The sequence below is a fragment of the Nylanderia fulva genome, unplaced genomic scaffold, assembly GCF_048542155.1.
Source record: "Nylanderia fulva isolate GAGA-0341 unplaced genomic scaffold, ASM4854215v1 Scaffold18, whole genome shotgun sequence".
In the NCBI taxonomy this organism is placed as follows: domain Eukaryota; kingdom Metazoa; phylum Arthropoda; class Insecta; order Hymenoptera; family Formicidae; genus Nylanderia; species Nylanderia fulva.
Window position 1 is genome coordinate 3828107 of NW_028190055.1, and position 18224 is coordinate 3846330.

At 29.9% G+C, this 18224-nt stretch overlaps 2 protein-coding genes across 4 annotated transcripts; one reads left to right on the top strand and one right to left on the bottom strand.

The window, feature by feature from the left end:
* Nucleotides 1-42: 42 nt before the first annotated feature.
* Nucleotides 43-18069, bottom strand: LOC114935690 (thioredoxin domain-containing protein 17). 2 transcript variants are annotated; one of them, XM_029308600.2, is made up of 3 exons: nt 17826-18069; nt 17250-17331; nt 43-132 (listed from the first exon to the last, which is right to left on the bottom strand). In XM_029308600.2, the coding sequence occupies exons 1-3, from the start codon at nt 17968-17970 to the stop codon at nt 54-56; spliced, it is 306 nt and encodes a 101-aa protein (XP_029164433.2). In that variant the 5' UTR covers nt 17971-18069; the 3' UTR covers nt 43-53. The 2 variants fall into 2 exon arrangements, with proteins under 2 accessions (XP_029164433.2, XP_029164432.2); XM_029308599.2 differs by lacking the exon at nt 43-132 and adding an exon at nt 16815-17087 and having other exon boundaries at nt 17826-18051.
* Nucleotides 2608-17251, top strand: LOC114935688 (SEC14-like protein 2). 2 transcript variants are annotated; one of them, XM_085481525.1, is made up of 11 exons: nt 2608-2772; nt 4716-4887; nt 9683-9752; nt 10537-10580; nt 12331-12448; nt 13453-13662; nt 13817-13897; nt 15096-15295; nt 15895-16037; nt 16112-16266; nt 16348-17251. In XM_085481525.1, the coding sequence occupies exons 2-11, from the start codon at nt 4837-4839 to the stop codon at nt 16458-16460; spliced, it is 1185 nt and encodes a 394-aa protein (XP_085337651.1). In that variant the 5' UTR covers nt 2608-2772; nt 4716-4836; the 3' UTR covers nt 16461-17251. The 2 variants fall into 2 exon arrangements, with proteins under 2 accessions (XP_085337651.1, XP_029164428.2); XM_029308595.2 differs by lacking the exon at nt 2608-2772 and adding an exon at nt 2823-3306.
* Nucleotides 18070-18224: the final 155 nt, after the last annotated feature.

Below are 18224 nucleotides of genomic sequence, written 5' to 3' on the forward strand. Positions count from 1 at the left end.
TCCGATCCTCCTCGCGAGAGGGACCAAAAGCGACTAAACTCGCGAAAAATAGACTAGTTCGCGAGGCCACGTACGAATCGAAACCCGCTGATCGACGCTTCGCGTCCTTCCTCGTCGCATCCCTCGACCACCCTGAAACGAGGACCTCTACGTGGATATACGTGTATATATATATATATATGTTGTGTGCCTTTATATTTTTATGTGTGTGCAACAATCTCTCGAATATACTTGTGGTAGTAGCACGCCGTGTGATCTGTCAAGTGGCGCTACTAGTCACGCGGCGTGTAAACACCCATATGCATACATATACATATATTCCCGAGTTATGTGTGTAATGAATTATCATATTTAGCAAGAACATACGAGTTCATTGTCAGTTAAACTATATATCCAGGATTTTTTCCAGTAGGAGGCATAATTAATTTTTTTGTTTTCTTAATTTTTTTATTTTTCTTATTTTTCTTTTTTAATATTAAATATATAAATAAATTCCAGTATTTATTGAATTTATTCAAAAGGAGAGCAAATGATACTCCTCTTGATCTACCTTCGTCTCTTTTTTAAAAACGTTTTTAAAAAGAGACAAGAATAGTTTAACCAAAGATTTAAGTTCATAATCGACATTCGTGAAATTGGTCCAAATTTGCTGTATTTATAGAATAATACCTTTTTATCCCGTAGACTCTTCGTATTTATGAAAGACGGAGACCGAAAATTTGGCTGGTCACGTTATTCATCCTCGAATTTCCGAAAATCTGTTGCTGCCTCGCAATATTGCTCGCGGAAGTCCGATCGAAAATACTCCCAGTCGCGCGAAGTCAGGTGCGACTGAAATCGATACCAGTCGACTCGATCGAGTGTTGGTCGACGCTCGAAATGCGAGATTAGCGCTCGCGCTTGCCGATAGATGGCGCCACCGGCAAAAAGCGAGTTCTCCCGCTGGAATGCAATATTTCTCCTTACGCGAAGAATAACGGATTATGCGGTTTGCGGCTAAAGTCTTGACGGAAGCAGCTCAAAGGAAATGATACGAATAAATAAGTCAACATCTAAGGTGTATTAAACAGAGGTTACATCCATTTTAATCTATTCTTTTATTGCTTTTAGCTATTCTTCTAGTGTAGTATAATACTCGACTGACGCAAATAAATATTTACGTGTTTAACGAATGATTCCATTTAATGAACCTTCAAAAAAAAAAAAAAGAAATTTGCATATATGCAAATATATAGCAGAATATCTGGAATTTTTCATACATATTAAATCGAATCACTTATTTGTAGTTATGGAAATATACGTACAATTATATAATACAATATTATTATGAAAGAGATAAGCAACTTTTTATTTGTTTAAAAATCAAGTCATTATATAATAATTATCTTTTTGTGTATATATATAGTTCATCTTATCTTTGTCATTTATCAAAACGACACGTGGCAAGCAAATGGCTAACAAAGAACGAAATCTAATCATTGCATTCACACACACACACATATACATCAATCATCGATAACACTTTAATTAAGGTCTTGCTTACTGTGAGTCTAATGTAAAGATAGTAAATCTGTATATTAAGCAAAATGTAACTGATCGTTTATCGTCGTTATAGTTGTTGAATTAATGAACTTTTTAAGTTATAATAAAAACCTGAATAACAAAAAATATTTAATTCATACCGATCATAATACACTGATTATAAATTAACTTCCAAGATATTTTTTTTACCTTCATTATAACATGTAATATTCTATGCGTTCGAATTAAATATGAAGGATCATTACATCGACACACTCGACTTGTCCTGACATTAAGTCGACCTTGAGACCAAGCTGTGTTACAACTGTTTCACGTTGGATCTGTCTTACGAAAGACGTAGCAATCGAAAAAACTCGATACGATTTTACAGTGAACGGGTTAGGTGAGTTTTCCAAAGCGTTTCGAACACTGACAAAAAAGCTTGTTAACTTAACCAAATCTTCCAACTAAATTACTATTTTGTTAATTGAAGACATACTAGTATTTAAGTCAAATAAACGTTCTGTTAGTTTTAATGTTGCATTTAAATTAAATATTTTTATATGTTCAATTAATTTAGTCAAGTTAACACATTTTTTCCAGTGCATTTATTCAATATATACACACAACAGATAACCCCACTAATTATTATATCATTTTACTGTCCAAATGACGTAATTTGACGTTAAAATATTTTTGTTATCTGGGTAGATTTAGTACTAACAATAAATGATCACATATTTTTTTTTCTTTTATGATTTAAAAAAGATGACCTTCGTAGATTAAATAATGAATATAGTATGAGATGGAATGATTACATTCACTATTAAATATAGAATATATATAAATGCTATTTAGAAATAGATTTGATATACATATATGGTGGTACACATATTTCTACATAGATGTTGTAATGTTTATATTTGTACAAGTTGAACAATACCAAATATTTATTATTATATTGCTTTGTCCAACAAGAGCCAATATAAGTAAAAAGAAAAGCGAAACACGCATCACGCAACGCAAATAGATCAAGGACGAAAAATCTGAGCGTCATCCATCGGAATCGGGTCGCGAAAGTGCTGAAATCATATTGCGACGACGAGGCATCAGAGACAAAGAGACGACAGGATAAAAAAGCGAGCGCGAGGCACTTTCAGAAGATAGATGAGCTACTCCCTCAACTCCGCGTTACATCGTCGTCAAAGGACAGCGTATACACTTGAGGCGGAGACCTCATTCCATCGATGGGTGCGTAATCATAGAAATGTCGAAATGTAAACCAAGGAGACTTCGATCGAAAAATCGCACGCACATATCTTTGACCTCTACGCGAGCACCAACACCCGTCGAGCGGGTCGTCCGGTACCGGACGTTCTAAGTCAGGCCAAGTCAGGTCAGGTAGTCGAGCGGTGGGGCATTGCGCTCGGAAAGCCGTCATCGCCGGGAAACAGGCAGAGTATCATTGCTGCTCCGGTGCCACTCGGATATCGCGTCTTCTATCCTACCTTTATAGCGAGCGAAATCGTGCGCCAAGTAAAGTGAGCGGACGGAGCTCGAGCGCGCTCGTCGCGTGGTGGACACCTGTTGCATCGTCTCATCGAATGGTGAATGCAGTCGACGCTGAGCAGTTCGCGATCGCGGATCCGAGGGAATCCCGAGGAACCTCCGTCGTCGAGTGTACGAGTAGTTTGACAGAAGTCTGAGCGAAGTCTTCGCCGCTTCGTTTTCGCGCTTCTCCGAAGAATCATCGCGTCGAACAGCTGTTCTTGATACCGTGTTTCGGTAAGCGTCAAACGTCAGTTTCTGTATACTAATGTCGATTAAATTAAACCTCCGATTAAACTATATCTTCGTCTCTCTTCAAAGAAATTCTTCAAAAGAGAAAAAGATATAATTTAACCGGAGGTTTCGTCTAATCGACGTTGGTACACGGAGAGAATTTTCTCTTAGAATTTACCCTGAAAATCATGGTAATCGTATAGGATAATATGGTGTTGAAAGAATTTTATAAGAGTTTCTCTGATTAATATTTACCACAATAAAAAATATTAATAGTACATTTTACTATGTACATAGTAAAATTAATTGAATATATTTTATATCTTATTGTGGTAGATATTAATATTTTTATTATGCTAAATATTAATCAGAAAAACTCTTATAAAATTCTTCCAATGTCATATTGTATCATGATTTTCAGGGTAAATTCTAAGAGAAAATTTTCTCTGTGTAGAAACGCGCTAAAAACGTGTGTACACTTGTGATTAATAACTTGGTAGCAGTCTAGGAAATATAAAAAAATGTGTGAAAACAAGACATCTGACGTATTAGGATATTAAAAAAAACTGTTTTATATACTTCTAATATATGTATATACGCTAATCGCGATTAATTTTCTGCGCACAGATGATAATTGAGATAACACAACAGTCGAGAATACGTTTGAATATTTCGAAAATGTAAATATTTTGAAGCTATTGTGTGCTGCCTATAGAAGTCTAACTCAGTGAACATTATTGCGATAATAATAATTGTGTCAGTTTGATAACAAACAATGGATTCATTGTCTTTTTAGTATCAATGTTTACCGTATACGGTATTATATGTAATATACGCGAGTTGCAGTTTAGCTGTGTAAAAGCTCATAATGTATTGAAATTCGATATAATGTGCGTGACTTAAAGATTTTTCCTTTTAATTTCTATAATTAATACTCTATTGACGGACAAGTCGATAAGAAATAACGAATTCCCTTCTTAAACTTTGAGCTTGTTTAAATTTTGATTAATACAACATTTGATTTTAGTCCTCGTTATCGCATTACAAGTGTTTATCAAAATTTTATCGAATGCAAACAAAATATGTCTAAAGTATAAAATTTTATCAAAGTAAGAAAGTTGAATAAAATTATATAATAATAAAATTGATAATGATGAATCGATAACTACATATCAAAAATATAAAAAGATTTTTCTTTTTTTTCATATACTTGAAGATATATCCAAAAATAAAAAAATATACAGATATAATAAAAATATTATATATTTTCTATATTTTAATAGAATCTAATATAATTTAATAAAATCTTTGAAATATCTAACATCCTGTTACCTTCCTTTGAAATATCTAACATTATATAACATCCTGTTTATTAATGCAGTTAGATACATATCTTTCTTTTAATATTATAGCTATCGATACAAGGAACATCAATTCCGAAGTTTTTAAAGTCGAAGAAGTCGACTGTCGACCAAAGTGCTGCTGAAGAAACGTAAACATTAAAATCAAATCGTTAACCTTCAAGTAGCAAAAATGTCAGCATCATTGAAACTGGCGGATGATCAGCGATTTGCTCTAATGAAGGTAAGTTGTAGAGATATCGCATTTTAGAAAAACTATTGTCAAAACATTTATATGTCATTTAACAATGAGCAACGCTCAACTATATTGAAAAAATTTACATATGCAATTATCATATCTCGCGAACTTTTTTAACGATAAATGTGACATACTTAGGTACTTTAACTAATAATACTTTTTGTAATCTTTGATTTCTTAGAAGATATAACATTTTTCATAATCATATGAATGCAAATCACAAACAAAAATCAAATCACACACAATATATATATATATATATATATATATATATATATATACATATATAATAAACAAGAACAGAATATTTAAATTTATTTTCATTATGTAAATAATAATTTTAGATATAAAACCGACAACAGTTATATGTACTTAATGTACTTATCTTTGAATTATTTTATATAAAAATAATGCAATAATGTTTTTTTAATTAATCAATAAATATGAAATAATTAGGCAACCGTGAAAAATTAAAAGAATCTAAATAGCTCTTGATTTTTTTAATACATTGCAAATACACTTGCGAATAAATTCGCGCAAAGAGCATCATTAGTATTTACTAACTGTCAAAGCTGTCTGGCTATTTATACAGATGAATAATATAATTTCTGTTGAAAGATCTTTATGTCTTCTTTTTATTGAATTTTGTCGAATATAACAATAAATTTCTTTCTGAAAAGTATTAATAGATATTAATGTGTGATTTAAAAAACTTCATTAAAACACAAAACTAATAATTATTTATTACTTTGAAGTAATAAAAGAAATAATAAAAGAAATACATTAAAATCGTGACATTTAAGAAATATTTTGCAAATGTTTATTACATGACGTAACATAATTATTTTCGAATTTTATTTTATATGAAAATATAGAAATAATATCGCAATATTATACGAAACAAATTTTCTATTGCGGAACAACGCGTGATTTGATATATACCAGTCATTTGAAATATACCAAGTTAGATAGAAATATCAATATCATGTAAATGCTATAATACACGTCGATACCATACAATATTACGACTAACATTGGATATGACATAAACGCGAAAGATAGAAATTTACTTGTCAAGTCATATGTTTTATTACGTCAAAGAAGACGTGCATAAATATAAAGTCATTGATTCACGATCAGCTGTACGTATAGTAAGTATCCGTGCATACTTGTAATCGTTACAAATGACCTTCTTCGTACTTTGATGAATTCGATTTTTTCCTTTTTTTAATCAACTATAAAAATAGTCACTGATAAAATTTTATTATTTATAAAATTTTTTATACGGAACATTCGCCATATCAAAAGTCAAAAATAAAATAGGGAAATAAAATGAAGCAAACCGTATTTTTTTTCTTCATTGAAATAAAAAGTATTCTCTTTGCTAGAGATTATTATTTACTAGAAAAGAAAAAAAAGAAAGGTTTAATTATTAAATGACTGTATTGTGTATGTATATGACTGTAATGAATTGTATTGTGTATAAACTTTTACTATTTAGAATAAAATATAGGAATAAATATTAATGTAAGGTAATTTCATATAACATTCTATCAAAGCAATTACTATGAAAGTTGAAGTTTTTAGTAGATTGTTAAAGAATTCCTCGATTTATACTTAGAAAAAAATTAGATACATATATACAATAATTTAGAAAAAATCCTACAGAAATCAGGCTTATCCAAGTTTATCGTCATGATTTCTCAATAAAATTAAAAATTTCGTTATTCGTGATACGGCGAAAAGATTTCACTGCGCGTAGATTGCTTTTACTCCTTACAATCTGATCGTTCACCTTCGGTATCTGGAACGAGCAGCAGGCAACCAGGTACTTATTTCAAGTAGCAAGATGCACCAGATCGCGAAGAAGAAATTGACGATTGTGCTTTTTTTTACGCGTCGAACGTGAGAAAAAGTGTTTATTTAACTTACATTTCGCGCCAGTGCTGAGTCAATTTTATTCTTAAATCGATTCGTCAACGGAAAAGACGTTTAGAGAACCTAATTCGCTCACTATTCAACCACCTTGTATTAAATTATACGCTCGTCATCTTGATGTTATATATAATTAATAAATAAAAGAATTTCATCTAATCGCGAAAATGTTGAGAAGAAACACAGATAGGCATCTTGCGACGTATAAAAAAGTAACAAATAAAATTTGATACATACTATATATCTAGATCCAATATCGTTCGATCGGCCGAATCCATCGCCTATTTTTTTGATCAAACGAAAAGGAACGTCACCGACAGTAACAGTCCAACGACACTTTCATGAGTTTACTGTGACAGTCATCGGCATGCGACCACGAGGACAATCGGGCACACACGCAGAACTCGCGCGACACACTTTAAAAGATCCTCAATACATACATAAATCCGCGCCGTCTTGAATTACAACACCGAGGATACGTAAAAAAAAAAAATCGGATAGGCGAAATAACTCTCGCTAAAGTGCATTCGCAAAATGACTTTTTCTCAACTCGCCCCGGTTGGATGAAGCAATCCTCTGTGTAATGTGGTAGAAACTTTTCACTAGTCATAGAAGTTTGCGGCTTAGAAGTTATTAGCTCGATGTGTACGAGAGGTAGATATAAAAATATATAAAATTGAACATTTCGCAAAATTCGGCAGACACGATTTTTGAACGAGTTGTACATAGTATTTATGTAACATATTAGAATGACATCAGATTTTTATCATGCTTTGTACATTTTTTTGTAAATAAGAGATTTATTGATTCTTAAGTAGAAACCAATTGAACAATCTTCTTTTCTTTCATAATTCATAGATCAAGAAGATTAATTATGTGTATTAACTATACATTTCTCGGAATTTTATTATTGCTTTTATCGTGTTTTTCGTGCGTGCAATTTATGTTTCATAATTTCCCGTAGCAAAGTTGAAAGTTTATTGTTTTATGACAAAATCGTTACATACTGTAATGAACTGTAACATAAATTTTTGTTAAATTTTCATTTTCTATCACATTTTTCAATAATACTGTTACAAAAATATTTAGTCGAAACAAAATATTACTGTGCACAGTCAGAGCTTCGATTTATTATAAATAGATGACTATTGTAATATAGTCTTGAAAAAATTAGAGATTTTTATTCGGTATTCGAGGATCTTCATGAATATTAAATATATATTTACTACCGAAAAGGATAACGTAAATATCTGACTGAGCATCGTCAATATCTTCTTCTTTTTAAATAAAAAAGCAAAAAAGAGCCAGAAGATACAACAGTAAAATGTCAGTGTTTCCTGAGTCCGGATTTAAATATATATATATATATATATATATATATATATATATATATATATAGTGATTTTCTCCGATTATTGTAATTTTCTCTATGTTTTACGTTCAATTACTTTTTGCGGACTACATTCGAAACAATGAGAAAGAAAGAAGCTTTCATTCGTTACAATCGTCAAGTACTTACAAAGCAATACACTTAATTTTGTTTAAATAATGCGAGAGATACACGGATCTATCAGAACTACTCATGAAGGCAAGTCCAAGTTCCTTTAATATAAGAACCGGTTTATTCGCCATCGAATAATTATATGTGACGTATATAAGAGATGCCTGATCCCTCTCACCTCTACGTATTTTTCCCCGTTCTTATCTATCGATCGTGAGTTTTGATGTAATATTGCCGTTATTTTATTACACAAGCGACATTCCACATATCAATATTTTGTGTACAATAATACGATTTACTGTACGAATAATTGTAATTTATATAACGTCAAGTAATTTGAAAGATTTCTACTTCAACTATTTTTCCAAGAGAAATTTCGAAATTATTCAACAAATGCGGCCCATTCTTTCTCTTCATTGAACCGTCACAATTCGTATTCAAAATTCACTCACTATGCATTTATTAAAAGCAAGAGATTAACTGATTACTTGTTTAATAATAATAATACTTGCCATCAAATTTGATGTCCCAAAATTATTGTACGCAACAAAAACGAATTCATTCACATGTATATTCCAATTTTTAAAAAAAGTTTACTTAAACTGTATTTCATTCTCTTAGTTTTCATTAAATTAAAAAAAAAACTTTTTATTAATTTATTAATAAATTCAATTTGATAAAAAAGTTTTTTTTGTTAACTGTCTGGTATTTTAATTGCAAAATATTTCTTGTTTCCAGTTGGTTACGCAAAATTATTAAAAAAAATAATAATAAACGTATAGAAAATATTTATAGAAACTAATTATATTAAAGTAGTAACAAATTTTGTATATTTTCTTCGACTTCGTATAAGTTTTCAGTGAAAGGAAGCATAGATATTTAATGAAGGTTTGTTTGTAACAAGTCAATATGGGTCGTGCATTAGTGTGAAGACAACATCGATAATTTAGAGAGCCGACAAGGAAATTTCACTTCCTCGCGTCTAACATGAAACACGATGATTGTGTTTCCTGCAAATTATAATTGTGCATACAAAAACTTTTGCCGGTGGCAAAATAAGCAAAATAGAGACGCAAACACGGCGCTATATTTTCCAGAGAAACGTATAAATAAAAACACTCGACGTAAATATATACGAACTAAATAAACTTTAACCGCACTTTGTATGCTTGCACATATAAAAATAACTATATTTATATCGTATATACATGCATATTTATAATTATATATAAATGTGATAAATGCATATCATATCAAGCTATGTTAATCGGTCACTTTTGACATTTGCATTGTTGTATAATGCGTTAAAGGGAAAGAACACTTACTTAGGTCTTTCTTTTACAGTTCAGACGATCCGTGCAAGATGTCTTGCAACCACATCACGATGATCACTTTCTGCTTCGTTGGTTGAGAGGTACGTTCGTATTTGCGCATATTTACTTATTCATAAATTTTTAATATAATAAATAATAATTTAAATTATTATAAATTTATATTTAAAAAATTAAAATTATATTAATAAAATTTATTTAAATATGTTAATACAATAATTATTAAAAAAATAAGTATTATATTTGATTTGGGTAATAAATTGTAAATTTATTTAAGGAAATTAAAATTTTCTAATACTATTTATTTGAATAATTAAATAAAACAAACGAAGGTACTGCTTCGTTGGTTGAGAGTCTAATAACGCATTAATATGCTAGCGAAGAAAACGCACTTTGTGATTTCGATAAGTATTATCCCTTATTATGTGTGCATAGTCTAGCGCAACATTCGCATCGATATTAATGGACATCCATTAGCTTCTTTGTCTGTCGAAGCAATGTTTGCAAAGTAATTAAATTATTTTGAAACAAAATTACGAAACTCGCGGAAACTCAAGATTATCGGTTATTATCGGTTATTAACGCTAAACTGTGATTTACTTCAAACTACGTAACATATACGATATTATTACTGAACGATGAAAAGACTCTTGATGCAAATTGAAGCGGTAACAATCGTATATTTAATTAAGATTTAGAATTAACTCATTTAAAATAGAAATTCTACTTATTAATTTTAATAATTTTACATGCACGCATAATACCAAATTTTATTAGAATATGTATTATACGGAATATGTATGCATTTTTTTTCAACGTAATCCGGTGCAATTTTTCATACTCGAATTTATATATTTTCTTTTTCAGCGAGAAAATGGGATCCTACCGCGGCGGAGAAGATGTTGAGAGACGTAAGTAATTATATATCAAGACATTTGATTTATGGATAGCTATATATACAGCTATACAATTTCTCATACATATATATGTCTTATTATATAGTTCTCCTATATATCACATCCCACATATCACATTGTAAACGCACGTGGCTTCACATTACCCGGTCAATAGAAGACGATTACGCATTCGACCCTCGTTCACGGATTAGGCTTAAATATTCGTATTGTACAAAACCTAGGCGAATCCAATTGAGAAAGTCTGGTGAAACACGTTCCGGTCACCGAGCCTTTTAAAATTTCTCTACCACGCGTATTATTCGCGAGTCATTAAATATTAAAACGTGGCGGGCGTAAACATAGCGCGAGCCACGTTACGGCTCGCTGCTTTGAAGATTCCTTTTGTTGCATTTCGAGAAATCTTCATTCGTTTCTCAAATTCAACATCTTTCTAACAATATTACCTCAAAATTTAACTCTTGAATACAGTCCCACAAATATTTTAAATTAAAGATCAAGTAATTATAAAAAGAGTTAAATTTTTTCTTTAATAAATAATTTTTTAATTCGGTGATAATAAATCTTTTTTTCAGTAATGTAATATATAACTTAATAAATTGCCTAGTAATAAGTTTTGTTGCATTTTGATGAGAAATCTTCGTTTCTCAAATTAATATTAATATTTTTTCAAAATTTAATTCTTAGCAATGAATACAGTTATCCCAAAAATATTTTAAATCGAAGATAAATAAAAGAGAGTTAAATTTTCGTTTATAAATAATTTTTTAATTCGGTGATAATAAACATTTTTTTCAGTAATGTAATATATGTAACTTAATAGAACTGTATAATGTGAGTATATAAGTTTTGTTTTCTTAAAAAGTGACCAAATCAATCTACAAAATAATTATAGCTAATTTCCGCGAAATAAATATATGAAAGAGTTCTCTTCCGGACAGATGTCAGATGTCAAGCCTAGAAAATTATAAATCGCCGTCGATAGTTTCGCTTTTTTTGTTCTGGAAGATGTTTTATGCGAAATAGAAAGTCGTTCTCTGTACGTGCTATTTTGTAAGTCGAAAGTAATGAGCCGATTCCCTGAAGCACGTTCAAAGTCACCATCTCGATTCTCGTTTAGAGGAGTTTCACGATGATTGAAAACCGAGGGTACATAATGCAAAGTGGCTAGTATCATCTAAAATAATCTCTTCGTACAGGAAACTATTCTTTTTCACTTTCTATCCCGCGTGAAACCCTGTCATCACGAAATCATTAAATATAAATTGCAAGAAACATTGAGAACAACTTATACCGTGCAGTTTTACATTGTAAAATGCAAAAATTAGTATTGTTGTATTATATAAATATAATACGTACTCTCTATAAAATAACACAAAACGATGGAATTATTTTAAATTTCTAGTCACAAGTCTGTTATCACACTTGGAACATTTTAGAATACTTTTTATGCTTTCTTACTTCAGCTATGTCACAAATAAATAAACAAGGATTTTTGCACATTTTTGCAATGCATTATAATTTTATATTAAAAGAAGCACATTTAAAAATCTTATTAAAATATATTACATTAACGCGCGTATTAAAAATATGTGACAAGATTGTCCTTATCAATATAATATGTGATAATCAACAGCACATATCAAGTTGCATTGATAATTATGAAGTATCACTTAATCTCAAGCACTTTTATGATAATTAAAATTAAAAATAAAGAAAAGATATCATGAAAAATATTTATTCACAGTCCTTGGAATGGCGGAAACAGTGGGATGCTGATAATTTATCTGACTGGGATCTTTCTCCAGAGATAAAGAGTTATTTTCCTTACGGATTAAGCGGATTCGATAAAGATGGTGCACCAGGTAAGATCTTTTTTTTTATTAAAATCAAAATCATTAATTTTCGAATATTCTAAGTTTACGCTTTGAATTATATTGTCACAAATTACGCCACTATATTGAAAGTGTCAATATTTATAAAATTATTGTAAAACAGGCATGTTAACGCTGAGATCGGATATTATTTATATTAAAAAATTGTAGAAAAATTTACACATAAATAATCGAAAGCCATTGTGTCAATAAAGCACAAATATTTACTGGCAAATTTACTTGAATGTTTTATCGATGTATTATAATTATAATGAAAATATCTGTCAGAGATAATAAACAAAAATATACGACAGCAGAGAAATAAATGTCTCCTGGCTGCTTTTGCGGCTGGTTTGACCTGGTAACAAACGTAACGATCAACATGCTTGAGAGCGTGGAACACAGGTTTCAATATTTTGGTAAAGAATTCGGTCAAGGTCTCTGTTCTGGTCCTCTCAACCTGTATACTTTTCACTAAGAAATACATATAAGGTGCAAGAAACACAAGCGTTGTTTCGAAATAATTATTTTTTATATTAATTCCTCTGATTCTTATAGCAAGATAAACAACATTTAAACCTTCGTCACTTTCTAAAAAAAAAAAAAGTTATTCTTTCAAGAATAAAGAACAACAATGATTAAACACAAATTTATATATTCCAGGGCAAATTAAACAAGATCATAGACTTTGAAAATAATAATGTAATCTTGATTCTAAATGAATTCAGATTTGTGAAAGTAACAAGATCATTTTCTATCTAACAAATTTTTATTATTGCAATGAATATCATTTAGATCTTTAGCAACATTAATTATAAATATAAGCAATAATATTCACATTTTCACGTTTGTTTGAATTTAGAGATCCATAATAATAAAATAAACTCGAAAAGAATTGTAATTATAAAAAATGCTTGAGATAGTTGACGGGAAAATATTGCTACGCGAATTATTTTTCCAAAATTTGCATACATATAAACAATAAATTATTGCAGTTATCATTGTACCCTTTGCCGGTATGGACATGTACGGAATGTTACACGTAATAACCCAGAAGGAATTTGTCAAAGCTACGATAAAAATCTTGGATGGATATTTGAAATTAGCTAGAGAACAAAGCAAGAAGCATGGACAGATCGCAAATCAACTAACAGTCATTTTTGACATGGAAGGATTTAATCTTAAGCAATATCTATGGAGACCAGGTAAAATACTTCAGATACCTTCAGTATACCGACTATTCTTCGAAATTTGTTTTCACATTATAAAGGTTTATATTGTATACAAAAGGTTATTTTCTATTGTTATCTAAAAACTTTCTCTTCTATTATTGTCTTATTGCTGCCTATTTATTTACAGCTGGCGAATTGGTCCTAACTCTTATTCAAATGTATGAAGCGAATTATCCCGAAATTCTAAAAACGTGTTTTATCATAAATGGTAGGTTCAATAGAATATATATATATATAATTAATATAAAATATGATTAGGCTCACAAATATATATGTATATACATATGGTCTGAAATGAAATAGATTGTAAATAGATTTTCACGTATTGTCGATCAAGAAAAAAAGAATAGAAAGTCAACAGATATCTAAAAGACATTTTAATATTTTCTTTACTTTCGTGTCTTTTGAATTTTATGTTGTTTGAATCGGCGCGATAAAAAAAGGAAAATTGACCTCATGACTTAGCAATTAATTCATTGCAATTTTTAATATTGTTATAATTGTAATAAAATATTTTTAAATAACGATAAAATTAATGAAGTCGCCAGTGATGAGTAAAACCATACAAATTTATTGAAATTTCGACCTAACTGGCCAGTACAATTTAATTAGAAACACTACGTTTCGACCCTTAGGTACGGATCCTTTTCAAGTGTAACTTTCAAGATGTTGATTCGACAGCAGTAAAATTACTAATGTTAAACCGGAGACACGTAAATCAATTTAAGTCAAACGTTAAAAACACAATGCATTGTGTTCAATACTTCAGATACCTTCAGTATACCGACTATTCTTCGAAATTTGTTTTCACATTATAAAGATTCTTATATTGTATACAAAAGGTTATTTTCTATTGTTATCTAAAAACTTTCTCTTCTATTGTTGTCTTATTGCTGCCTATAAGACAACATAAAATTCAAAAGACACGAAAGTAAAGAAAATATTAAAATGTCTTTTAAATATCTGTTGACTTTCTATTTTTTTTTCTTTTATAATATAAATTGAGTCCTGAATTAACCGGTTTCAAAGAAAATTATGTTGTGAAAAATAAAAATATTTTGAAATTTCGACCTAACTGGCCAGTACAATTGCATTGTGTTTTTAACGTTTGACTTAAATTGATTTACGTATTTCCGGTTTAACATTAGTATTTTACTGCTGTCAAATCAACATCTTGAAAGTTACATTTGAAAAGGACCCGTACCTAAGGGTCGAAACGTAGTGTTTCTAATTAAATTGTACTGGCCAGTTAGGTCGAAATTTCAAAATATTTTTATTTTTCACAACATAATTTTCCTTGAGACCGGTCAATTCAGGAGTCAATTTATATTATAAAAAAAAATGACTTTAAGATTATTGTTATATAAGCCTATTGTTGCATGTAACTAATGTAACTATTGTTACAGCTCCGAGAGTCTTCGCCTTTGCATTTACCATTACTAAGAAATTCATGAACGAATATACATTGTCGAAAATACAAATTCATAAAGCTGATCCGCCTAAATGGCAAGCGGCGATACTGAAGGTCGTACCAAAGGACCAATTACCAGTTCATTTTGGTGGAATATTATGCGATCCAGACGGCAATCCGAGATATGCTTCGAAGGTAGTATTTTAATCGACCCAACTTTCTCTTAAATTCATGCATGATTCTTGAACGGGAATGTAATTTATTCGAACAAAATGGAACATTTGATAGAATGTGTGACTAATTGAATAGAATAGGATAGTAAGTAAAGCTTTAATTAGTAATTTTATATATATATATATATATATATATATATATATATTAATATTAGAATCTAATATTAATGTTAATAATATTAGATATTAATTTTAATAATAATATTAAATATTAATATTATTTATTATCCTAATATATCTTAATATTAATTAGTAATTTATATACGGAGACACAATGTATTCGTGTATAAGTACTAATTCATATTAAGATATGTTATAAAATATGGGTATTTAACACATTTAAGAAATTTATTTTACTTAATTTTTTTGCCAAAGAAAAATTAAGTCTGGAATCATAAAAAAAAATAATTTTTGACTATTAACTCTCTTGCATTTTGTCTGCTTTATATAAAACACATTTACTTTAAAAAAAAAAAATGAATTTTTCTTCTTTAAATATTAAAATATTAATTTATCACATTATATCCCATCTCAGAAAATAATGATTGAGATTATTGCCAGATTTCTCAAGGTGGGAAGATAGCTAAAGAAATGTATACCAATAATGCGGATAAACTAAACGACGACTATACTACTGTGGTCGTTCGGAAAGGTGGAAAGTTAGAATTCGATATCTGCACACCTGAAAAGGGCTCCATTTTAAGGTACATCTATTATTTACTTCCAATAATAAGAGCCTGTATTTAAAATTTTCAACATCGATTCTGGCACGTCTCAGCTGGGAATTCCGAAGCGAAGGCCACGACATTAAGTTTGGGATTTTAAAGAAGGACGTGGAAAATGGTACAAAGACAGAAGTTATACCTATTCGAAGGGTCGCATCCCATCAATCGGACGAAATCGGGATTTTAACCTGCGAAGATCCGGCTACCTGTAAGCCTAATACCACTAAAGCACTAGGATAAATATTAATAACAGTGAAGAACGTCTCATTTATATAAATTTAACTTTCAGATTCCATTGTCTTCGATAACACTTACAGTATCTTAAGGAATAAAAAAGTTCACTATGCCGTACGTGTATTACCACCGTCGAAAGAATTACAGAAATTGCCATCAGTTGCGTAATTACAAACGGGTTTTATTAAGAAATTCACAAATTATTATACTTAAAATTTTATAGGACACGGTTCTTATAATACACTAGGCTAAATGATCGGAAACAGATTTTACAAATGAAAAATTTCAAAAAAAATTTAAACAATCTTTTATAGACTTATATATACATTTGAAACTACAGTATCAATTCATATACAAAATTCGTCATGATTTAAACAATTAAATTGTTTAATGCTTGTTGCAATAATGTTTAAAGGATGTTAATGTACATAAACAATATATATTCTATTATCTTATATATTTGTTTTTTCAAAAGTGGATAATGGCAAGGATAATGATTGTAAAAAAGAATAGAAAAATATATACAAGATATAAGAGTGTAGTATTTGCATACAACACATTTATAATTCACGCGATATGTACAAAATACTTTTTATATAAAATATAAAAAAAGTATTATACACATACACGCACACACATACTTAATCGTCGTCTGTGATTAGCATATCAATAAGTTCAAGTTTTAGCAATTGATCACCTTCTAAACGTTTTTCAGTACCCCATTTAATTAGAGTTGGCAAGACTTTCAACCTGGTGATAGGGTTTGTCCTGAATGGACAATTACGATCCTTCCAACTACGATACATATGGAAGATATTCTAGAGCTTTTCATCTTATAATTTTTCTTCTTTTATTATATAATTTTAATGCAGTTACTATTATATAAAAATATTTATAGCAATTTATCTAAAAATAATAGTTGCAAAAATATAAAAATATAACATTTTATTTACTTACAATGCTCTGTCTCCAACTTCAACTATTACTAATTGTGTTTCCTCAGATGCCGCATTAAAACCTTGTTCAATAAATGGATAAGCTGAAATGATATGAAAAAGTTCTTAAAATCTCAATATAATAGTATATTATCAATAATAATGTTTATACTTCCTCTTTTGTTCAGAGATAAGAATGATGACGCATAATGATAATTAGACATTTATCAAATTGTTAATAAAAACTAATTGTTAGTTGAAAATTAAGGCAAACGATTTCTACTGCACTTTTTTTGAATTCTTTCTTTAGATTATTTATAATCTTATTTTATTAGCATGAAATTCTTATTAAATGTTAAATAGAATAAAACTGAGAAGTGGTGAGATAATTTCCTTTCAAGAATTTATGTGATAAATGCTTTTGTTTCCATTGTTGCTCACATTGTTAACATTTTCCGCTTGTCAAAATCTATATATCACCAATACTCTTTTCTTCGAAATGTCACTTTAATGTCACTTTGATAATTGAAATATAATGCACGTGAACAGCTGTAAAAGATATAGGTTAAATGGGCGTTCACGCGTGCGATTCACTCACCTTCCACGCAATCCGGACACCAGCTTTCGCCGGTTTCAGGTAATTTCGTGCCGGTGTAAAGAATGTACACTGATTCCGCGTTTCCCAACTCGTCTACATACTTAAGAAAGTTCTCGTATCCCTGCACGTGAAGCCGCCGAACCATTTTTGACAGATGAAATGACAGATCACGCGCCGACTGCACGAGCTCGCCTTAAAAGATGGACGATGAGTGCGTGAAATTCTATATCGTTTCGTAAGAAACACTCGGTTTATCTCCATTTTATCTACGATGTATGTATATGTATATATATGATAGATTTTATCAGGCATCTTTATATATTTGTCTCATATGTCGCTTATCAGTTCCGATAATAATTCCTTAAATTGAATATTATATATTGATAATATATCGATACA

Bases quoted from the DNA above. Each gene is read 5' to 3' on its own strand.
- LOC114935690 (XM_029308599.2), bottom strand. From the start codon at position 17,970: ATGGTTCGGCGGCTTCACGTGCAGGGATACGAGAACTTTCTTAAGTAT. The intron at 17,332-17,825 runs GTGAGTGAATCG...ATATCATTTCAG, and splicing joins GTGTCCGGATTGCGTGGAAG to CTTATCCATTTATTGAACAA. The intron at 17,088-17,249 runs GTAAGTAAATAA...TATGTATCGTAG, and splicing joins GAAGTTGGAGACAGAGCATT to TTGGAAGGATCGTAATTGTC.
- LOC114935688 (XM_085481525.1), top strand. From the start codon at position 4,837: ATGTCAGCATCATTGAAACTGGCGGATGATCAGCGATTTGCTCTAATG. The intron at 13,663-13,816 runs GTAAAATACTTC...ATTTATTTACAG, and splicing joins GCAATATCTATGGAGACCAG to CTGGCGAATTGGTCCTAACT. The intron at 16,038-16,111 runs GTACATCTATTA...GGCACGTCTCAG, and splicing joins GAAAAGGGCTCCATTTTAAG to CTGGGAATTCCGAAGCGAAG.